This window comes from Rhineura floridana, chromosome 15, assembly GCF_030035675.1.
Source record: "Rhineura floridana isolate rRhiFlo1 chromosome 15, rRhiFlo1.hap2, whole genome shotgun sequence".
In the NCBI taxonomy this organism is placed as follows: domain Eukaryota; kingdom Metazoa; phylum Chordata; class Lepidosauria; order Squamata; family Rhineuridae; genus Rhineura; species Rhineura floridana.
In genome coordinates this window covers 27,174,545-27,198,655 of record NC_084494.1, presented here as the reverse complement: position 1 = coordinate 27,198,655, position 24,111 = coordinate 27,174,545, and the positions used below count along the sequence as shown (strand labels likewise).

General features: G+C 44.1%; 1 protein-coding gene and 1 long non-coding RNA gene across 3 annotated transcripts in view; one reads left to right on the top strand and one right to left on the bottom strand.

The window, feature by feature from the left end:
• Positions 1-1,264: 1,264 nt before the first annotated feature.
• Positions 1,265-21,014, bottom strand: LOC133370898 (B-cell receptor CD22-like). The gene is made up of 11 exons (XM_061597792.1): positions 20,877-21,014; positions 17,663-17,720; positions 15,639-16,052; positions 14,368-14,652; positions 11,872-12,144; positions 10,969-11,244; positions 9,869-10,282; positions 6,504-6,800; positions 4,448-4,738; positions 3,572-3,835; positions 1,265-1,550 (listed from the first exon to the last, which is right to left on the bottom strand). Exons 2-11 carry the CDS (start codon positions 17,718-17,720, stop codon positions 1,546-1,548), a joined length of 2,577 nt encoding a protein of 858 aa, XP_061453776.1. The 5' UTR covers positions 20,877-21,014; the 3' UTR covers positions 1,265-1,545.
• Positions 20,449-24,111, top strand: part of LOC133370902 (uncharacterized) — a 50,890-nt gene continuing 47,227 nt past the window's right edge. For both annotated transcript variants that reach the window (XR_009759208.1, XR_009759207.1), the window contains exon 1: positions 20,449-20,938. This is a non-coding gene — a long non-coding RNA (uncharacterized LOC133370902). The remainder of the gene's footprint in view (positions 20,939-24,111) is intronic.

The following is a 24,111-nucleotide window of genomic DNA, read 5'->3' as shown; positions in this document are numbered from 1 at the left end:
ACCACCTCTGAATTCCGCTTACCATGAAAACCCAATTCATACGGTCGCCATAAGTCAGGATCGACTTGAAGGCAATCCATTTTTCAGTGACAGGTTGCCAAATGAGCAGGAGATTTGTAAAAAGCAGTTGAAGATGCTGCATCTCTCTTTGTGACCGCATTGTTTGGAGCATAAGAACCTGGTCCATCTAGCTCAGTTTGACTACACTGACTGGCAGCGGCTCCTCAGGATTTCAGGCAGGGGATATTCCTGGCCCTACCTGAAGATGCTGGGGATTGAGCCTGGGACCTTTTGCATGCAAAGCAGATGTTCTGCCACTGAGCTATGGCCCTTTTCCTTTGAGTAAGGGATCAGATATCCCACTAGATCCGTTTGAAGGGAACATGGATACGATTGGGTGTGTTGACCTATGTGATGTCTTTTGAAGGCATTGGCAAGGACAGCAGCAAAAAAGTATTCGGAAAAGAAACAGAATAATAAAAAGCGGGGATCTTAGTGATTTGAGTGCTGTTTACTGTGGTCTTTACTGTGGTCTCCTCTCGTTTAGACTACTGTAATGCGCTCTACGTGGGGTTACCCTTGAAAACGGTCCGGAAATTGCAGCTGGTGCAGAATGCGCCGGCACGCTTGATAAAGCATAGCCGTCGCCAGGATCACATCACCCCGGTGTTGGTAAACCTACACTGGCTGCCAGTGGTGTACCGGGCCCAATTCAAGGTGTTGGTGTTGACCTTTAAAACCCTATACGGTTTCGGCCCAGTTTATCTGAAGGACCGCCTCCAGTATCACCAATCAGGCCGCCTTACAAGATCAGCCACACAGGACCTCCTCGCGGTCCCACCGGCCAAAACAGCTAGGCTGGTGCAGACCAGGGAGAGGGCATTCTCGGTTGTGGCCCCCACCCTCTGGAATTCTCTCCCTTATGATATTTGACATGCCTCTTCCCTGATGGGTTTTCGCCAAGCTCTTAAGACCTGGCTATTCAGGCAGGCCTACGGGAATTTTGGGGTGGATTAGCTTGCTTTTGTATTAATTGATGTTTCTTGATGTTGGATTAATGGATATTATGTTTTAGATTGTTATTGTAGTTCATTATGTTGCTGTAAGTTGCCTAGAGTGTCCGTGAATTCGGACAGATAGGCGACTAACAAATAAAATTTTATTGTTATATTATTATTCCACCACTGAAAATGTATATTTCAAGGCAAAAATCAAAACATGTGTACAGGGAAATTAGCCCAAATGATAAGGATTTAAACCAAGGTTCTTTTTAAGGAGATGTTTATCAAGAATTCGTTCTTGTAAAAAATGGATGTTTACACAAGGCAATAGTTGAAAGAAAAATAGAAAGCACTGCAGAAGAATCAAAATTCAAGAGAAAGGAGTTTGAATCCTGCTTGCCTCTTCTTTATGGCCTCTTCTCATGCCTCTTGTCTAGAGATACATCCAGCCTCTGCTTCAGGCCATTGATCTGATCCTTTGTTCCCAAGAGAGTGGCCAGGAACTTCATGACTGCTGAAGCCACTTCTTTGAAATCACTACAAATCAGGCTGGGGAGCAGGGGAGAGAAACAAAATACTCAGTATCATACTACAACTAAAGGCCACCCCAAGTGCTATCTGGAACATTCCAGGAAGTTGGTGTACCTCACGCTCAGATCTCATAGGACATCCAATGCCACACACACAATCCAAGGGATTCTCATGTATATTGCTTCTGGGGTGGTTAGTGCCAAACCTTGCACAAACTGAAACTGGGCTCTATACTGTTCCCTTTACGACACTCCGGGGCTCATTCCTAATTTGTATGGGGTTCTCTGCCTTGCAAAATTCCCAGGCAAATTTTGAAAAGCAAAATGTCAAACATTTCAAAATGCAAGATATGAATTCTGAATATGGGGATACTTATTTTATTTTATTTATTTTATTTATTTCTATCCCACCCTTCCTCCCAGAAGGAGCCCAGGGCAGCAAATAAAAGCACTAAAAGCATTCTAAAACTTTTTGAAAACAAAAGACTTCAAAATATATTGAAACAAAACATCTTTAAAAAAACATTAAAACAAAACATCTAAAATCATCTTTAAAAAACAATATTAAAAACATCTTAAAAAGCATTTCCAACACAGATGCAGACTGGGATAAGGTCTCTACTTAAAAGGCTTCTTGGAAGAGAAAGGTCTTCAGTAGGTGCCAAAAAGATAACAGAGATGGCGCTTGTCTAATATTTAAGGGCAGGGAATTCCGAAGGATAGGTGCTACAATACTAAAAGTCTGCTCCCTATGTTGTGCTGAAGGGACCTCCTGATACGATATTATCTGCAGGAGGCCCTCACCTGCAGAGGGCAGTGATTGACTGTGTATGTAAGGGGTAAGGTGATCTTTCAGTTATTAGTGAATGCTTAGTGTATGCAACATTTTATTTGAGCCCCACAATTGTATCAGTGGATAAGTTGGCTTTTTCCTGCAGGAGGAAAGATCTTCTGCTAGAAAGGACTTTGTTTTGATGACCTGGGGTGGAGCAAGAACACCCACATCCTTCACTCCAAAACGTTACACCAACATGTGCCACTGGTTGCTGTAACAGAGACATAGTGGCTGAGATGATGAGGTGTTGTGCTCAGCTAAGGAGTAGGAGAGGTCTAGTGCCTAGATATTAGAACAAGGGAATCAGGCTTGAAGGTGTTATCATGAATCCACTTCCAACACTCTCACGTTTTCTTCAGTAAGGCAAACACCAGCAGCTGTAACTTCCAGGATGCTAGGGAAGAGGATTTACCATCTTTGCCCTCCCCAGCATTTCCCTTTTGCTGCTATCAAATTCCTCTAGAGGAGAAATGAGGGAATCAGCTGTAAGCAGGGATGTAGTCATCCAGGGTTGAGGGGGGACATAGACCTGTTACTTTTTTGAAAGCAGGGTTCCAGCCAGGTCCCTATGTGTGGGCCAATCAGCATGGAAAGGGAGCATGTTAGCCACTGAGAAAAGTCGTGCCCTTTTGTGATGATTGGAGCCAATCAGAGTGAAAGGAGGTGAGTCAGCCATTGAGAAGACTTTTCTCAGTATCTAACCCACAGCCTCCCCTTTCATGCTGATTGGCTTCTAGGGATATCTATTGCAGTGGACTTGCAAGAGAAAGTGGAAAAGGGGGCATGCTGTGACGGGCCATGGTGTAACTATCATGAAGGAACCCTGCACTTCTGAATTTGCTGCTGTACTACTGGCTGTAAGTCATCTGGATTGGCGAGAAGATCCCTCTCCTCTGAACCATTTAAACCAGGCTGCTGAGACTCCTTGGAGTGTAGCAAGTCCAGCACCTGGAACTTCATTGTCTGTTTTGTTTTGCTCTGTACTTATGCTTTAAGGTTTAGATTTTTAAAATATTGAATTTATTGTATGTTTGCTAAATTGTTGGCATTTGTCCTATTTGATTTTATTAATATGGTTGGTAAACTGACTCCTCTCATCCCAATGATTTGTATTTTCATAATAAGTGAACATTTGTGGTAAGCCACTTTGGGCACTGCTCACTGTGGAAGGCAGCATCTAAATAAACTCAATCAGCCTTACTCACAATGAACATCCAGCATGATATCTGGGGAGCGTGATGCACCCACACTATTCTTGGCTTCACACTGGTAGGTGCCGGAATGCTCTGAAGTCATATTATGGATGGTCAGCAAGTTATCAGCAGAGTCCAGAGGTCGCCCATCTTTGTACCATATGTATTTGAGTTTGGGAGGATTTGCTGTTTTCACTTGGCATCCCAGCTGAACTTGGCTATTCTCATGGATCACCCCTTTGGGCTTTTTCCAAATGAGTACCTCCTTGGGGGCAACTGCAAGAAAAGGGGACAAAGTATCACATGGAGACACTCCCATCCAAGCAAATGAATGCAAATCTGTTGCTTGCCAATTCCACTGCAGCAAAGCCAGTTTGTACAAGGTAGGAATTTCATGTCCAAAGACACATGTCTACAGCATGTGACAGCTCTGTTCTGGGCATCTCATTTCCTCTTGTGCAATCAGTGGGTGCTTACTGCTTATGTCATTCTCAAATTCTCCAAAGCATTTTTCTTCAATTGGTCTTTCTGTATAAATTGTAACTGATAATGGACCACAGTTTCCATAGGCAAGCTTCATGCAATGACAACACTGTCAAGCATCTGGCATCCACAGTGTACCAGCCATCCGTAAATGGATGGATGGTACAAATGGTCATAGGATTTAATCTCTTGAGCTGGCCATGCCTGTGATCCCTAAATTTGCTGAGTAAACAGGTAGTGGAGCTGCATGATCTGTGCAATGGTGATGCTGCATAACTTAAACGGATCAGGCATGTTGAATGAATACACCTGTTCCCAAAAGCTTTTGCTCTCCCTGTGAAAATGTTCATTTGTCAGATGAGTGTTTCAGGGCTTCCAGCAAGTATATTAAGTAGTATTACTTACAATGTACATCCACAGTGACTGTTGGAGATGAATTACAGCCAACATTGTTGCATACTTCACATTCATAAGATGTAATAGGTTCAGATACCGCAGAGAAGGTCAATAGCTTTGAACCACTATACTTATATTCAACTGTATGGGGATCTATCTTAAACCAGTTGTACCAATTTTCAGTGGGATCACTTCTGCCAGCAGAGCAATTCAGCATGACGGTGTCACCTTCTTTAATGGGCAGTTCATTTAAAATTGCAAGCTTGACATCCTTGGGACGATCTGGAACAGTGTCTCTTTCTGGAGAAAATATATTATATTACAATCAATCTGCATACTCAGGGGAATGTGGCTAACCACTCAACAAAATAGATATGCCTATATATACATATTGGAAATGGGGAATATGAGCATTGGCTGATCAATTAATATGCACCTTTGCTGATCATGGGTTGTTGTTTTCATTTATGGCAAATAATTCAAAATGGCAAGCTGGACATCTGGAAAATCAGATCAATGTGTCTCTTTGTGGAGTGCATATATTACGATAATATTACAGTGAATCATCATGTGCAGGGGAATGTGGCTAAAAACCAGTCTACAAATGTATGCATAACACACACATATAAGTACCTATTAGAAATGGGAGTTATGTGCATTGGTTGGTCAATTAATGTGCACTCTTGCTGATATTTGTCTTCAAAACATATGAAACTGTCTTATACAGACGATGCATCTAGCTCAATATTGGCTGCACCAACTGGCAGTGGGTCTTCAGGTTTTCAGATGGGGGTCTCTCCCAGCCCTACTTTGAGATGCTGGGGATTGAACCTAGGATCTTCCACATGCAAAGCAGATACTCTGCAACTGAGCCACAGCCTCATCCCCAAATGTTGGTTTCTTTTCTATATCCATATCCTAAGACTTGTGACACTAATATAACACAATGGATGGGGAAAGACCATCATTCAGTGATGGAGTTCATGCAGAAAGGTCCAGGATCCATCCCTAGCTTCTCAGGTTGAAGTATGTCAGTTGGCAGGACTCAGAATGTCTCTCCCTAAGAGAACAACTGCCAGATGGAGCAGACCAGCCTTCCCCAAACTTTTGGATTGCAATTCCTACTGACCCTAGGCAGCATGGAAATGATCACAGATAATAGGAGCTGAAGTCCAGAACATCTGAACAAATCAGTCTGTGTCAATTTTGCATGTGTTGCTTCTTAAGTCTGTTTTGAATAATTTCTGCATTAATCTGGTGTTTAAAAGAAACATGAAAAATTGTATTTCATGCATATTTAAAATAAATAAATATTTTCACAAAACACAGATTTCTAAACAGATTTGGCCTAAGCACACATTTTTATGTGCATTTTGCTACTTCAAGCCCTCACTGCCTTGCAACATTTAGTGAACTGCAAAACCCAGAAGATAACCATGTTCTGATCTGCACATTGGTCTGGGAGGTGTGGATCAGATTGGTTCATATTGGAATATTGCACATCCCTTGGACTAGATGGAGCAGTGACCATAGGCATGAAAGAGTAAGAAACTATTACTCAATTAAATTTAAACACAGGTTAAGTGGAGAGCTTCAGGACTGAGGACTGAATGTGACCCTCCAGGACCTTCTACCTGGTCCTTGAAATTCTCCACAGGCCACACACCCTCTCTCCCCAGGCCACATCCCTCACTGACCCTCCTTTGCATCCCAAACATATTTGGCTAGGTGAAATGTGTCCTTGAACTCTGATAATGTCCCTTGCTTGCCTGGACGGAGGATAGAGTGTGTGTCGAAACTAGTCTCCTAAACAAAGGTAAAATTGACATTCATTCCTCTACCTACTTTTGCCTCTGGCCCCACCCACATCGTATGTGGCCCTCGGAAGTTTGCACAGAAGGGGAATGTGGCCCTCAGGCTGAAAGAAGCTCCCCACCCCTGGGGCATAGATTTCAGCCTTTGTGACAATGTGGCTAATTGCAGCAATTGCGTTTTGCTCCCATCAGACAGGATCTTCTGAATCCACAAAGGGATTTGTCTTTTCCCACCAACGTGGTACACTCACTTCTTACGTCCAGCTTCATGGTTGTCTGGGATATTTCTGACCCTTCCAGATTGCTCAGCAAGCAGACCAGCATTTTTCCATTGTCCTCCCAAGTCGGTTCAAATGTCTTCCTCGTCCAGATGGTTCTATTTTCAATCATGTTTTCTTGTGAAGACAAGCGATGTGTCTCTAAGCCTCTGAGAGTCAATAGTATGAGCACATTAGGACAATGGTAAGGCACCAGGCAGGTCACTTTTGTTATCCTCTGTTCTTTGATTTGCACGGGGATGGTTTCCAGCTTGGGTTTTGGAGGTGACTCTGCATCCAAAAAAATAAAAAAATAAAAAATAGCAGTCCCTGTTTACAGGAATGTGACGATAAGAAGCCATTGGATAAACTTGGACATGTTCTGCCCAATACAGCACAGAACCAGATGCCTTGGCCGCAAATGCACAAGAACATACCATGCCAGACCATTGGCCCATCTAGCTCAGTATTGTCTGTGGGACTGACCCTCTCCAGGATTCACCCAGTCCTACAACTGCTTCATCTACATGATTTTTCATCCAATGTTGTGGGGTAAAAACCTACGCCGTTGCAGTTTTCATTGTGCAATGTGCACATAAGTAGACCTACGGGGTAGTCTTTCTAGGACATTGTCACAAATTGTCATCCATACAATGTCCCCGAATTTGAGCTAGTTACAACTTACCATTTTCTGTGTGGAAACAAAAAACCACCTGGGGCATAAAACATCCCAAAATTGCACTGAATTTTGCATTTGAGGTGCTTTACTACCCCGGCCAATATTAGCAGATTAGGATAGTAAAACACCCCTTTTTCATTTAAAAAAAATGGTCAGGGACAAGTAAACAAAGAGCACTGAAGTCAAATTTCTCCTCCCATTTTTGCAAGAGTAAACAAGTTTGCAGTCACATGACAAAGCAGTAAACAAACTTGTAATCACATCTCCAAGGTCCCATTGCTGTAGAAGGACACTCCTTTGGCTCTTGGAAGAAAAAAGCATGGCTTCTACAAACAAAGATTTATTTTACAATTGGTGGAAACTATAAATGCCAGGAAAATGATATGAATACCCCCCCTTTATGGCATTCAAAGGAGAGAAACCCCTTTCTTTGCCCAGTCTATTCCTCCACCCCAACCCCATTTTCTGGGAGATGATGGGATGGGATGGGATGGGATGGGATGGGAAGGGAAGGGAAGGGAAGGGAAGGGAAGGGAAGGGAAGGGAAGGGAAATAACTAATCTGCATCTAGCCACAGCTGATTCCAAGCATCCCTTATGGGTTGGGTGTGTGTACTTTGAAATGCCCAGGATATTCCCTGTGAAGGGCACCATCTACCTTGGCAGATGGTGAGATTGTGATTGACAGCCAGTGTGGTGTAGTGGTTAAGGTGTTGGACTACAACCTGGGAGACCAGGGTTCAAATCCCCACACAGCCATGAAGCTCACTGGGTGACCCTGGGCCAGTCACTGCCTCTCAGCCTCAGAAGAAGGCAACGGTAAACCCCCTCTGAATACCGCTTACCATGAAAACCCTATTCATAGGGTTGCCATAAGTCAGAATCAACTTGAAGGCAGTCCACCTTGGCAAGCAGCCTGGAGGGATGCAGGAAACCTAGTGTGATTGCAATGTTGTTACCAAGCTGATCGAACCGTGGTACAACAGTGGTGGGAATATATTTATTTATTTATTTATTATTGCATTTAGTCCCACTTTTCCTCCAAGGAGCTCAAAGTGGAATACATGGTTCTCCCTCTTCTATGGGATACAACTTTTTCAACAGCATTGAGTTGGCTGAGCATTTGCTTCAGAAAGATCTTACTTATGTTGGCACCATTAGAAGAAATAATGAGAGGGGTTTTATATATATATAAGCATACATGTAGTAAGCAAAATATATTCTCCTAGAAATGTATAGGGTTTTAATAAAATAAGGAAGCAGCAGGCCAGCTAAGTGATCCTGTCCTTGATACTGTCCTGAATGGTATGTGAGGTATCTATGGTAACCAGTGGTGGGGAATGCAAGAGGTCCAGCTTGACACAAGGAGAGAGAGAAGAGGGATGGACGAGAACATCCCTGTTACTTCTCAAGGGTCTGATAGAGATTAAGGCTGGAATATAGAATTTTGTGCTAGTATGAAAGTTGCTGTGAATGTTTTGATTGGCCAGGAATTAATGTAGACAGTATAACATCTATGTAATGCTTAAGTAATGCTTGGTTGGAGACCTGTGATTGGTTAATGCTAATTTCATTGTCCTGAAATGTATAAAAATGCCAGGCATGCAGTGCCACGTTGCAGAGCTCCACCAACATCATGGGAGTCTGACTGCTCATGCGTTTTCTTTTAATAAAGGCCTACTTTTTGCTGCAAGCCTTTCTTCAGGACTTCAATTTCTTCAGGACCCCCAGTCCATTGGACCCTAAAATTCCCCATCAATAAACCCTACATAACAATGGAACTGCTGCCAAATCCCCAAAGGCAAATTTGCTCTTCAGTCTCTTGCTTTGTGAACATACACTTGTATCATATGTCCCTAAAAAGGGAAATCAGTGCTTTTACTGTCAACCATGCATCATGACATTGTAGCATCTGGTGGTCAGCATAAACCAGACATCATCAGGCATTACAACACAACAAAAGGTGAAGTGGATACTCTGGACCACCTATGTAGATACTATGCATGCAAACGTAAAATTAGCAGGTGGCCAATGGTGCTTTTCTCCAATATGACTGATGTTGCTGTCATTGGTACCTATGTGCTATGGGTACATTACTATCTAGTCTGGAAGTGGACATCTCTATGACTTCAAGGGTGCCTACTGCTGGCAACTCTGCAGTTGGACCAGAGTTAGAGCAAAGGATGTAAGGTATACTTGCTCCAAACCCAACCATCTGGGCAGCGGTTTAACCCCCCCTTAGGACCAGGATGGGGAATTTGTGGCCCTCCAGATGTTGCTGGACTACAGCTTCCATCACCCCTACCATTGGCCACACTGACTGGGGTTGATGGAAGTTGGAGTCCAACAACATCTGGAGGACTGCAGGTTTCCCATCCCTATAATATGGTCTTTTACCCAAAGGTGGTTTGTACTTATGCAAACCTTGGAGTGCCCTTAGGCCTCCTGATACCTAGCACTTGTGCATGGGTGGTGGTGTTTTGGCTACATAAAGACCGACACTCTCCTCTGAACTTCAAAAATAGAAGGAATGATTCACTGTGTTAGCATCATTTCTGAGCTGAAAGCTGCCTGTTCAAACCCTCTGCTGATGACACTTGGAAAGGAAACATTCTCTCAACTAAAGAACTGATTTTACGTGGGATGAGGCAGAAATTGAAGTTGCTCTGCAAAGCTCTTACCTGTAACATTGACCGTACCACTAAGAAACCACTTGAACCGCCAAGGGTAGTTTCCAACAGAAGCAATGACTCTTACCCCATACCTTCCACTGTCCTTTGTCTGGAGCTGAGTGATCATCAAGCTGCAATCTTTATTGCCTAAATCACCCTCAAAGCTCACCCGACTCTGAAATGCAGGACTTGTTGCGATCACATTGTCTTCTGTGGTTTTGGAGCTGTCATATAACAGGCTACCATTATAATCATGCCAATTGTAATCCCAAAAAGGCTCAAAGTACCATGCCACAGCAATGACATTGACGGTAGCAGAATTAAGCATGTTACTAATGTGGCATGGAATCAACACACAGGATCCTTTCCAGGCAACCAAGGAATTAGGGTTTATGCTCAGTGTGCTTTCATCATGCAGGAAACCTGAAATGAGAAAAACACATGGGGGGTGCTCATCAGCTTCCCACTATCCACCTTGTTGTATCCTTAATTATATAATATTGCTAATATATCATTTATATATTATATAAAGCATCTACTATATATTAGCAAAGGTGCTTGTTTCCTATACATGTGGACATCTCTTCAGACATTGTAAGCAAATTTGGCATGATGGTTCCTGAGATCAGGAAGCAGGTTTTCATCTATGTTGGATACTGTTGGACACCATTCCTAATAAAGATGGCAGAGTGATTTGTGCAAGATGTCATTTTAGTCTTGTATGTGATTTTCACAAATGCATGCATTTTTAGAGACACTTTACCGAGCATAATGTATTATTGTGCACGTTACTTGGATGGAGAGCAGCATTGCCAAATTTGGAGAAGTGCAGATTTCAAAGGACTGCATTTCAGTCTGCATATTGTTTCAAGAAGTGCAAATTAGGTAGAGTCACCTTTAAATGCAAACTGAGTCAAATTTCGTCCCCATCCATAGCACAAACCTATGCCACTGGTGGCTAGAACAAAGAGTTCAAGGATGAGATGTTTGGTTTTGTGCCCTACAATAGAATGGGGTGGGCCTAGTGACTCAGAGTTAAAAGAAAGGAATCAGGCTCTAAGGTTTTATCATGAATACATTTTCAATACCTCTCCCATTCTCTTACTCACCAATAACATGGAGCTTGACTATTGGGGAGCGTGATGTGCCCACAGTATTGCTGGCTTCACACCAGTAGCTGCCAGAGTGAGCTGCAACAACTTCTGGGATGATCAGCTTTTCAGACGCAGAGTCCAGGTCCAGGTCCAACCGTTGCCCATCTTTGTACCATGTGTAGCTGAGATTCTGGGGTTTTGCCTTTCCCACATCACAGCTCAGCTTAACAGGGCTCCCTTCAGGGATGGTTCCTTCCGGTTCTTTCTGAATGTTTACTTCTTTGGGGGCAACTGCAGGAAGAGACCACAAAAACAAATCATATGAAGACACCTCCATACCTGGACAATTGGACCCATAAAAGCCATATTACCTAGGGATCTGCTGCATACTGATTACACTGTGGTAAAGTCAGATAAATAAGATAGGGATCTAACTTATCTGCCCTGCTCCTAGCACTCATATTTTTTTCTTCTGTCATTTGTGAGTACTCAGAGTTTACATTAACCTCAACTTCTAGGACCACCAACAAAAAATATAAATTCTCCAATATCATTTTTGCCTTAATGGGTCTGTCTGTGTAAGATGTAACTGACAATGGCCCACAGTTTCTATGGGCAAAAGTCCAAGCTTTCGTAAAACTCAGCACTGTTAAATATTTGGCATCCACAGTATATTATCTAGCCACAGATGGCCTGATGCTTAGGGAGGGAAAGGCAATGTCTGCAGCAACTGGACTTCATCCTGAATTGCCACTTGTATTCAACCTGAATTTGCTGCATAAATAGGTAGAGGAGCTGCATAAGCTGTGCACTTGTGCTAGGATGGAACAAGCAGGTGGAACAAACTGCTATATTTCTCCTTGTGAATTTGTCATCATAAACTAGAGTTCTTTAGAGGCCAAGAGTATCAGTACTCACAATGTACATCCATAGTGACTGTTGGAGATGAAGTACAGTCAATGATGTTGCATACTTCACATTGATAAGATATGATAGCTTCAGATACCGCAGAGAAGGTCAATAGCTTTGAACCACTATACTTATATTCAACTGTATGGGGATCTATCTTAAACCAATTGTACCAGTTATCACTGGGGTTACTTCTGCCTGCAGAGCAGTTCAGCACGACTGTGTCACCTTCTTTAATGGGCAGACCATTTAAAATTGTAAGCTCAACATCCTTGGGGCGATCTGGAAAAAGCAGAACAATATGTCTCATTCTGGAGGAAATACATAATATTGCAATCCATAGGGGGATGTGGCTAAGAACCAGTCAATAAAATAGGGATGCCTATAGGTATATTTATTTATTTATTTATTTATTTATTTATTTATTTATTTATTATTTGATTTATATCCCACCCCTCCTCCCAGCAGGAGCCCAGGGGGGCAAACAAAAAGTGCTAAAAACACTATAAAACATCATAAATCAGACCTTAAAATACATTAAAACAAAACAACATTAAAAAAGCTTAAAAAACATCTTTTAAAAGGGGTTAAAATATATTGTTAAAAAAACCATATTGAAAAGCAGTTCCAACACAGACTCAGACTGGGATAGGTCTCAACTTAAAAAGCTTGTTGAAAGAGACGCCAAAAAGATAACAGAGATGGCTCCTGCCTAATATTTAAGGGGGCGGAATTCCACAGGGTAGGTGCCACCACACTAAAGGTTCGTTTCCTATATTGTGCAGAACGAATCTTCTGATAAGATGGTATCTGCAGGAGGCCCTCACCTGCTGGGATCGACTGGGTATATAAGGGGTTGGACAGTCTTTCAGGTATCCTGGTCCCAAGCTGTATAGGGCTTTGTACACCAAAACTAGAACCCTGAACTTGGCCCGGTAGCAAATGGGCAGCCAGTGCAATTCTTTCAGCAGTGGGGTGACATGTTGGCGATACCCTGCCTCAGTGAGCAGTCTCGCCACCACATTTAGCACCAGCTGCAGCTTCCAGACCAACCTCAAGGGCAGCCCCACATAGAGCACATTACAGAAATCCAGCCTGGACGTTACCAGTGCGTGGACAACAGTAGTCAGGCTATATTAGGAATTGGGACTATGTGCATTAGCTGAACAATATGCACCTTTGCTGATTGTTACCTAAATGTTGGTTTCTTTTCTACATCCATATCCAGTTCCCAAGACAAGACCCTAATATGTACAGTGGATAAGTGCAGGCAAAGCTCATGCATACTTCACATTCATAAGGAGTGACTGGTCTAGGTGCTTCAGGGAGGATCAATAACTGAACCACTACACACAGGGCCAGCCCTAACATTAAGCCCAAGTAAGGCAGCTGGTTTTGTGCAGAGCTTGGAAAAGTTACTTTTTTGAACTACAGCTCCCATCAGCCCAATCCAGTGGCCATGCTGGCTGGGGCTGATGGGAGTTGTAGCTTTAAAAAGTAACTTTTCCAAGCTCTGGTTGTGTGTCACAAAATGTCACATTATTTAATTTATTCTTGTTGCCTCATCTTGAGCACTGCACCCAGTTCCGGATATTGCACTTTAAGGAGGATGCAGACAAACTGGAACAGGTTCAGAGGAGGGTCAGAATGATGATCAGGGGACTGGAAACAAAGCCCTATGAAAAGAGACTGAAAGAACTGGGCACATTTAGCCTTGAGAAGAGAAGACTGGGGGAAAATATGATAGCACTCTTCAAGTACTTGAAAGATTGTCACAAAGAGGATGATCAGGATGTCTTCTCAATCATCCCAGAGTGTGGTATACAGAATAATAGGCTCAAGTTACAGGAAGCCAGATTTCGGCTGAACATTGGGGGAAAACTTCCTAATTGCAGTACAACAATGATACCAATTACCAAGGGAGGTGGTGTGCTGTCCAGCACCAGAGGCATTCAAGATGCAGCTGGATAGCTACTGGCTGGGTATGTATTAATTTGGATTCCTGCATTGAGCGAGGGGTTGAACTCAATGGCCTTATAGGCCCCTTCCAACTCTACAATTCTATGATTCTATTGTTCATTGGTAGAGCCTTCACATACATAAGGGTCCAAATACAATCCCTGGCATTTACAGATAGGGCCAAGAAACACCAGTGCCTAATCCCCTGGAGAGTTGCTGCTATTCAGTTAAGACAAGGTTCTATTAATAAGACTTGTTCTGAGATAATTGCTTTAGGATTGCACTCTTTGCAGTTATGTGGTTCATCACAGTAACTGTATTTTGCTCACATCAAGCAGAATCTTCTTTCCCGGCAACACCAAAGTGCCTAGTTCAGGAGTAGCCATCCTAGTTCAGAGGCACTCCATATGTTGCTGGACTCCACCTCCCATCAGCCCCAGCCAGCATGGCCAATGGTCAGGGATGGTGTGAGCTGAAGTCCAACAGCAACTGGAAAGCACCATGTTAGCTGCTACTAGCCTGTCCCCTTCCCCATTGTACACTCACGTTTCATGTGAAGCTGCACAGTCCTCAGTGATATATCTGACCCATCCTGCTGGCTCATCAAACACACTAGGTCTTCTCCAGCCTCCTCCCAAGTTGGTTCAAAACTCATGGTTGTCTGGATCATGCCGTTTTCAATGGTCATTTTTTGTGAAGACAAACGAGGCTTCTCTAAGCCAAGGAGAGTCAAAGTTATTGGCTCATGAGGGCAATGGTACGACACTGAGCAGGTCACTTGCACTGTCCTTCCTTGTGTGAGGATTTCCATCTTGGGTTCTGGAGGTGACTCTGCATTCAGAAAATAAAAGGGAGAATGCCAGTCCACGGTTCAGACAAAGTGAAAGAAGAATCCATAGATAGATGTGGACCTCCTTTGCTAAATTCTGCTCAGAACCAGAAGCCTTGGCCACAAATGCAGAAGGTACCAGAAAAAAAATGGAAATGGACTACCTTCAAGTCGAATAGGGTTTTCATGGTAAGCGGCATTCAGAGATGGTTTACCATTGCTTTCCTCTGATGCTGAGAGGCAGTGACTGGCCCAAGGTCACCCAATGAGCTTCATGGCTATGTGGGGATTCAAACCCTGGTCTCCCAGGTCATAGTGCAACATCCAGACCTACCTTTTAGCACCTTCTCAGATCTGACCCACATTAGCATAGAGCAGGGCTGGGGAATTTATGGCCCTCCAGGCATTGCTGGACTACAACTCCCATCATCCCTGATCAGTGGCCATGTTGGCTGGAGCTGATGAGAGTTGGAGAGCAACAACATCTGGTGAGCAGCAGGTTCCCCATCCCTGGCATAGACAGTACTAGTCCCAGGTTTTTGCAGGGCCTTTGGGCAAGGTGCAAAGATCTGAGTAGTGGCCTCAGCCTCCCTCCCCCCCACCCTTACCAGTGGGGAGACCACCATTGCTATCTTATGAATAAAAATAATTATTCTACTACCTCTGTATGTGTTTGTTTATTTTTAATGTTGTTTTAGGCTACTTAGATGTGCAGCAGCCAAGGCCAGCACCTTATAGGTGTTTTTTTCTAAGTAACTGAAATGTAATTGTAGTGATTACTTTGGAGGAAAAGTAAAGTAATCATTTACTTTCAGAGCGATTGTAATTGTAATGGTAATTACTACTTTTTGGGCCATGTAACTGTAATTTATTACTTTTTAAAAGTAGTCTTCCAAGCTCTGCACTTTGTAAAGGAAAAGTTTGGATCCTAAAAGGCATTTTTTATAAGAGAGGAGGAGCAAATTGAACTGCTCTGCAAAACTCTTACCTGTAACATTGACCGTAGCACGAAGAAACCACTTATGCCTCCAACGGTCTTTTCCAACAGAAGCAACAACTCTTGCCCCGTACCTGCCACTGTCATTTGTCCGGAGCTGAGTGATCATCAGGCTGCAATCTCTCTTACCTAAATCACCTATGAACCTCACCCGGCCCTGAAAGGCAGGACTTACTGCAATCACATTGTCTTCCACAGTTTTGGAGGTGTCATACAACAGGTTACCATTATAGTCAAGCAGACTGTTATCCCAAAAAGGCTCAAAAAACCAAACTATGCCAGTGGCTCTGACTACAGCAGAATTGTGTGTTTCAGTGATCTGGCATGGAATCAACACACAAGATCCTTTCCAGGCAACCAGTGAATTAGGGTTTATCCGCAGTGGGTAATGGCAAAATATGGAACCTGAAATGGATAAGCACAAAGGAAAAGTTGGTCAGCTGCCCACTTTCCATGCAAAACTGCGACGATTCACTTCCATCTCCCTGATGTTGCCATTAAACCACATTTGCCTCAAAGAGCTGAGAAATGAATTGTGTTTTTTTGTCTCCTTGGACCATTAAGTCCAAGGGTGGGCTTGCAATTAGATTATGTAAAAGTATAAAATTAGCTGGAAATTAGGGATGGAAAGATCTGTCAACTTCAGTTCTCTCTGTTTCTCATTTTGCAAATCTTCAGTTCTCCATATTTCTGCAGCAATTTGCATTTAAAAAAACAACTCATGAAAATTTTCCAGTATTTTAGTGCGAATTTCTCCTGTTTAAACATATTTTTGTAAGGAGCTTTGATTAACGTATATATTTTCCCAAGTCATTTCTTGTCATATAATGCATTATTACATGTTATTTTCACTCATATATTTATTTTTATGCGCACTTTCCCCTAATATATACATTTTCGTAAACATTGGTTGGCGAACTGCATCGCAAAATTCCCATAAGTGTGAATTTCAAAGGATGACTCTGTTTCAGTTCTCAGATTGTTTCAGAAAGTGCCAATTTGATAAATTTGGCTTGAAATGCAAACTGAATCAAAATTATCTCCCATCCCTAGTGGAGATCTTTTTTTCAGCCTGTGGGCTACATTGTGTTTCATGGCTGATCTTCCAAGAGCCACATTCCAGCACCAGGTGGGGCCAAAACAAAAGAGAGTGGGTCCAGATCTGGCCGTGGATGGGCTCACCCCACACTCTTCCTCACTCTGCATGCATACACACACCAGGCGCCTATTCATTCTCTCTCTCACTCACATGCACGCTCATATTCAACCTCTCATTCCCACCTCACCACAATCAGGCATTTTTAAAAGCCTTCAGTTGGTGAGGCAATTTTAGTCAGAAAGGTAATCATTTATGGAGAAAGTTAACCCTTCCCTTCCCAACTGTGAACCCCACACATACACTATAAAGCCTCCTCTGTTCTGTAGGTAGGATTGGAAAAGCCCCCCATTGGCTTTAACAGAAAGCTTTTCCCCACAAGCATAAATGCTGGACTGGGAGGGAAGATGCGTAATTGCAACGAGAGGTTGCTACATATAAGGCCATCGAGTCCAACCCCCTGTCCAGTGCAGGAATCCAACTTAAAGCATTCCCAACAGATGGCTGTCCAGCTGCCTCTTGAATGCCTCCAGTGTCGGAGAGCCCACTACCTCTCTAGGTAATTGGTTCCATTGTTGTATGGCTCTAACAGTTAGGAAGTTTTTCCTGATGTCCAGTCGAAATCTGGCTTCCTGGAACTTGAGCCCATTATTCCGTGTCCTGTGCTTTGGGACGATCGAGAAGAGATCCCGGCCCTCCTCTCTGTGACAACCTTTCATGTACTTGAAGAGTGCTATCATATCTGAATTACTCTAGAGTAAATGCATAGAAGGATTCCCACTTATCCCATGAGCCACTTAGTATGTGATCTTCCATCCCTTCTAGGTTGCCCCATAGATCAAAGACAGCAGTGTGGCCTGATACGCTCCACATGCACGTTTGCTGGCACAAATCAAAACCAGTATTGTGCATGCATTACCTGCAAGAAACAGCAGCCAAAATAAGCACTTCATTGTGGGTCCATGCAAGTGGGACATCTGTGAAAGGAGAAGTGGGCTGTTGGTTAGAGACTTCCCTCATTCACATTGTGCATTATGCATAGTCACATACATGGGGAGAGAGAGGGAGATGGAATGGAGTATTCTGCAGAACCATTTTCAGCCTGAGGGCTGCGTTCCCTACTGGGCAAGTTTTCAGGGATCACATGACAGTGGTAGGTGGGTCAGAGGCAAAAGTGGGCAAAGCAACCAAGATAAATTTGACCTTTGTAAAGTGTAGTGGTTAAGGTGTTGGACTACAACCTGGGAGACCAGGGTTCGAATCCCCACACAGCCATGAAGCTCTCTGGGTGACCTTGGGCCAGTCACTGCCTCTCAGCCTCAGAGGAAGGCGATGGTCAACCACCTCTGAATACCACCTGCCATGAAAACCCTATTCATAAGGTCGCCATAAGTCAGAAACGACTTGAAGGCAGTCCATACCTACAGTAGGCTGGCTTCTACACACACTCACACACCCCTCTCTATCCTCCTTCCAGGCAAGGAAGGGGCATGAACAAGGGAACATCCCAGCCAGGCAAAAACACTCAAGGAGAGTATGAAGTAGGGCTAGTGGGGGATGTGGCCTGGGCAGAGTCCCAAGGGCCAGAAAGGGAGGCTTTGGGGGCACATTTGTCTCCCAGGTCTAAGGTTCCCCACCTCTGGTGGAGGACATTGTGACTGGCTGGAAAGCTGAAGAGAAGCACTCCACATGGTGACAATTTGTTGCATCGCTAAAATGCTGTCCACCAAATAATGGCAACGTATACAGCAGGGAAGAGGAATCAGCAACCTTCCAGAGGCTGCTGGACTACAACTCCCATCATTCCTGATCCTTGGCCATGCTGGCTAGGGCTGATGGGAGTTGTAGCCCAACAACTTGTGCAAGGCCACAGGTTCCGTATCCCTGGTGTATTGAAAGCTGCCCACAAAGATGGGCTGAAGCTGAGTGGCTGGTTGAGTGTCTGCCACAACATTCCTTCCCAGCTGGCTTTGTCCTAGCTTCTTCCCTCTTGACCTCTTTCTCCCATCACAGAGCTGCAGTAATTCCAGCCTCAGGCTAAGGCTGACACCCAGTCTGGGCAATCAGGGAACACATCCTTTCCCCTGCCCCTTATTTTCTCCATTTTTTTTAAAAAAAAAGCTTTGCACTTGTGTATTGCATTGGTTACCACAGGTCTAGGCTATGTGTAATGCAACTAATAAATCTGGAGGCATTACTAGGTGTTTAAAGGACTCAGCACTATATTACACATATTTACATGCAGTTTACATATGCATATGAACTAATTAAGACAGCAAGTGACTGGAGTCTCCTTAGCACTATACTTTGCAGTGTGCCCAGCCAGGGCTGGCGCCAGGCATGCCGGAGCCCTTGGGCACCAGCTTGTCCTGGGCTTCGGTGCACATGCATGCGTGCGCACCCCACCTACCTGTCTCTTCTGTCTTTTGCAGCTGTGCATGCTGGGCTGCCATTATCCAAGATGGCGGCTGAGGTTTTCCCTAAGGGGCTGAAGTCTCCCCCACCATCTTGGTTGATGGCACGAGTGCGTGCTACGCACTCGCATCCCTGCCATAGTACTCTGCTGCAGATTGCAGAAGGGGAGCTCTACTCCTCCTCCACCCTATCCAGGTGCCCCTGTGGCCCCAAGGGCCCTTGGCCAAGGCCTGACCTGGCTGCCCTTTAGCGCCGGCCCTGTGCCCAGCAAAGCTAAGCATTTTATTTTATTTTATTTTATTTACAAAAAAGGCTGGGGAAAGGGCTAGAGACACTAATAGTTCCATGTGTTCAAACACAGAAGTGCCTCGATCGTGTAGAAAGAGGTGGATGCATAGTGTTCAGTTCTGAAAGCAAGAAAGGCACACAGCATGTAGGTTAGCAATTGGGAGCTGCTGGGATCTGTGGAAAGCTCCCCCTGTGGTGAGCTACTGAACTGCAGGTGGTGGCTTCTCAGTGAAGTGTCCACAGGCCCTGGACTGACTCCACCAGCCCAGACTGGGCACTGGATTGTCTGGGACTCAGAAAGGAGGATAAGAAGGTTTCCTGTGTCATGTGAACCTTGTTCAAGGAATGTGGTCTTCCTTAGCTCTAGTATCTACCCGTCTCCTTGGTTGTTCTTTGGTTCTGATTTCTGACTTGCTCCACAAATCTGGCTTGTCCTTCAATTCTTCTGACTTGCTCTTCAGTCCTGAGTGACTCTTCCTTGCAGGGTTAGTGAAGAACCCCACAGAGGAGGGCCAGGATCTCTTCTCGATCATCTCAGAGTGCAGGACATGGAATAATAGGCTCAAGTTACGGGAAGCCACATTTCCGCTGAACGTTAGGAAAAACTGAAATTCCTAACTGTCAGAGCAGTACAACAATGGAACCAGTTACCTAGGGAGGTGGTGGGCTCTCCAACGCTAGAGACATTCAAGAGGCAGTTGGACAGCCACCTGTCAAATATGCTTTAAGTTGGATTCCTGCATTGGACAGGGGGTTGGACTTGATGGCCTTATAGGCCCCTTCCAACGCTACTAGTCTATGATTCTGTGATCCCCTGCCCATGGCTTACACAGCTTGTGAAGCTCTTCCTGGAATGGAGATAAAGTGATGTGAGCAGCTTCAGCTGCCCGATAAGCTATAGGACACGAGGGTCACTGAACTAATGCCAATGCAACATTCCTCTGTGAATCATTAACAGATTAGAAGCTGCTACAAAATAGAACCATTTGAGGGTGAATTGCTTCCTAGGAATGAACCCTTCATTTCTCCAACTGCTCAGTGTCTTTAAAAATGTTGCTTAGTCTAAGGAGATCTGTCCATCTGTCTAGCTTAGAGTTCCCAAGGGACCAGAAAACCTCAGCCCAGCCTGGTTCTGCACGTTCAACTGTGGTGTATTCTGCTAGAAACAGGATATCCACCTTTCCACTGCATGGAGATACGCACAATCATCTGCTAGAGATGTCTGCAGATCAGGTCGCTGATTAAAGCACAGGAGCAGGGCTTGTTCTAAAAAAAAAAGACTGACAACTTTTTTCCAGATCTGGAGGTAAACCTGGCAATTTGTAAGCAAGACGTGTGGGGTTTTTTTCATTCTGTGCTATCTCTGGAGCTTCCTGAATTTGAAAGGAGACCCAAATTATCTGGAGCAACAACAACAAAAGCAAACTCACCTGTGAATATAGAAGTTGAATTCTGACAGTTGTTTTTGTCTGGAAATGAATATGTTGCTAAGGTGAGGTGTATCATATAGAGGAGGCACACATCAGTTTGTCTCTCTGGTGTGTGTGTGTGTGTTTAGATCAAATGTTTGTGTATGTGGGGAGAGTTGGGGCTCGCCCAAAAAAGAAGTCAAGGACAGTTGTTGGCATCGAAATTGCTTGCCAAACATCCTTAGTTTGCTCTTTTGCTTCCGCACCTGTGGGATCAGGCTTGATTTCTGGGGTGCCAAGAGAAACTGGAGAGCCAAGGGATAAAAAGACTGTACAGTTTGGGAGGTTCTGGCTACCTATACAAGTACCTCTGTTCTGCTCCTAATCTGAGTGTTGGGAGCCACTGGGAACCTTCCACTTTCTACAAGGCTGCCCCTTGTGGTTGGCTACTGGAACTACAGCTTGTAGTCTCGTCCTGACACAGGAAACTGCCTTATGCAGAGTCAGGCCATCTAGCTCAGTTCACTGACTGGCAGCAGTTCTCCTGGGTTTCAGATGGGGAATCTTCCCCAGCCCTCCTTGGAGATGTTGGGGACTGAACCCAGGACCATGTGCATGCCCAGCAGATGCTCTGTCACTGAGCTATGGCCCTTCCTGTGACACAGAAGTATTCTTAGGCACTGGGACTAGCCCTGCACACACTAGCTGCCCATTGTGTAGGGGTGAGGGAGAAAATGGGTTTAGTTTGCATGTAAAGGTGAACCTACCTCATTCACACGTTCCAAAACAATATGCAAACCGCAACAAAGCCATTCTTCAAAATTCACACTTCTCCAAATTTTGCAGTGCAGATTTCCAGCCAAGCGATGTGTACAAAAATGCATATACTAGGGTAAAGTGTGCATATCAATAATATATTAGTGACAAGAACACACACACAAATGCATCTTATTAGGGAAAACTGCACTGCAAATATATGTTCGGCAAAATTGCATATGAAGATATGTATAGGAGGAGAAATTACTTACAAACTTTCATGTGGACTTTTTTTTAAAAAAATTACAAACTGATATGGAAGTGTAGAGAACTGAACTTAAGGGTGGATACAAGGAGAAATCAAAATTGACAAATCTGCCATTCCTAGTTGGAGCAGAGTGCAGGGATTGGAGAGAAGGCAGCTCCTTGCGGGCGTCCCTTCTCTGGCTGATGGATGAAGCCAGGTTGGTTTCCTGACATAGGACGCTGCCTTATACTGAGCCACACCACTGGCCCATCTAGCTTAGGATTCTCTACCCCAAGGGTCAGGGACCTTTGACCTTCTAGTTGTTGCTGAGCTGCGACTGCCATGAGCCCAAGCAAGCATGGGCAATGACCAGGGATGATGGGCCTTGGAGTCCAAGCACATCTGGAGGGCCAAAGGTACCTCACACCTGTGCCACACTGACTGGCAATGGCTCAGCAGGGTTTCAGATGTGGCTTTTTCTCCCAGCCCTGGGACCTTTTGAGCCTGGGACCTTTTGCATGCAAAGCATGCACTGTTCCACTGAGCCACAGCCTTTCTGTCATCAGTGTGGAGAAAGGTTTTCATATAGAATCTGCAAAAACAGCAGACCCATGTCAATCCTGTGAAAAGGTTCTGTGAAAACCAAACAGGGAGATGTTCCTCGGGCTGTTTCCTCTGCACACTATTGCACACTAGGTGGTGCTATCTGCATTCCAGCAGCACCTAATAATGGGCATTAGAGGAAAACCTGTGTAAATGACACACGGACCAATGTGGCTTTGTTACTTTGGGCACGATGTTGCTATGGTTTCTCCTGAATTAAGATACAAACATGTTTTGTCAATCGGCTTCCAGAACAAATAGACAAGCATCCTTCTTGCAATTGCAGGAGACACCAGTTCATATTTCCTTCATCAGTTCCCAGTAATGTTGGCTCGAGGATGCACTATGCTTTCAGGGCAATAGGGATGTTCCCGGGATTCTCCTGCCTTATCACCTGTAGCACAGCCTACATCCGAGGACCTGGTGCATCTGTATTCTCACAGGACTATGTCACTGCTAGTGTGGTGTAGCGGTTAGAGTGTTGGACTAGGACCTGGGAGACCAGGGTTGAAATCCCCACTCAGCTATGAACTTCACTGGGTGATCTGGGACTCTCATGGTCTCTCAGGGTAACGTATGTCACAGAGTTGTTGTGAGGATAAAAGGGGGAAGAGGAAAGCCATGTATATTGGGGGTGGGGAAACTTCCCATTCTAAGGTAGACATGGGTAAATCTGTCAATTTCAGCTTCTCATTTTTCCAATCTTAAATTCAGTTCTCTGCATTTCCTCAGCAGTTTTTTTTAAGCTCATGAAAATTCACTGGCATTTAATGCAAATTTCTCCTAATATTCACATGCTTGTACGCAGTTTTCCCAAATATACACATTTTTGCAAAAGCAGTTTTCCCTACTATAATGCATTTTGGAGGTTATTTCACCTAATTTATGAATTTTAATGCACCAATTCTTGTACACATTACTTTGGGTGGAGAAATGAGTTGCAAAATTTGGAGAAGTGCAAATGTCAAAGGGTGGCCATCTTTTGGATCTCACAGTGCCAATTAGGTAGGTTCACCTTTAAATGTGAATTGAATCAAACATTTTCCCCATCCCTACTCTGCGGGGCATAGAGGAGTGGATGCATCCAATATGGGGGCTGGTGGTTCATGACACAGTTCAGTCCTTCTCTTTCTAGGTGCATTGGTCTGCACCAGCTATAGTTTGGGGATTCTGGCATGAGCACTAAGTTGGTTGCCAAACGTTCCTGTCTTTTCACTTAAGAAGCCACATTATTCAAAAGCCTCTCTTAAAAGATCTGAAGGGGGTTGTTATGGCAATCAGGTAGGTCTATTGTTAAGATAATATAACCACTTGATTAAGCTCATTTGATATTTACAAGGGGCTGGAACTTCTTGTCCTCTCGTAGGTGTGTGAGCATAAAGGCTTTGGCAGAGAATACTGTTGTTGCTAAACAGTAAGGTCCTTTCAGCTATGATATGTTACCTGCATAGGTGTTGAGGGAAAATGTATAATCTGCAACGTGTGAAGATTGTGCACAGTTCTCTTTTAGCTCATAGCCACATTCACTATAATTGTACTGCATTATAGCCTTTGTAGTCAACCCCCAAATGTTTTCCACAGCATCATGAGTTTTGTATACTGCAAAACCACTTATGCAGTGTGGTATGACTGTAAGTGTGCATATGTATG

What these genes read in the sequence shown, in the direction of transcription:
- LOC133370898 (XM_061597792.1), bottom strand. Translation starts at nt 17,720, where the DNA reads ATGTCCCACTTGCATGGACCCACAATGAAGTGCTTATTTTGGCTGCTG. An exon ending in AGTCACTATGGATGTACATT is followed by an intron (nt 11,245 to 11,871) that starts GTGAGTACTGAT and finishes CTCTTCCTGCAG; the next exon opens with TTGCCCCCAAAGAAGTAAAC. An exon ending in AGTCACTGTGGATGTACATT is followed by an intron (nt 3,836 to 4,447) that starts GTAAGTAATACT and finishes CTTTTCTTGCAG; the next exon opens with TTGCCCCCAAGGAGGTACTC.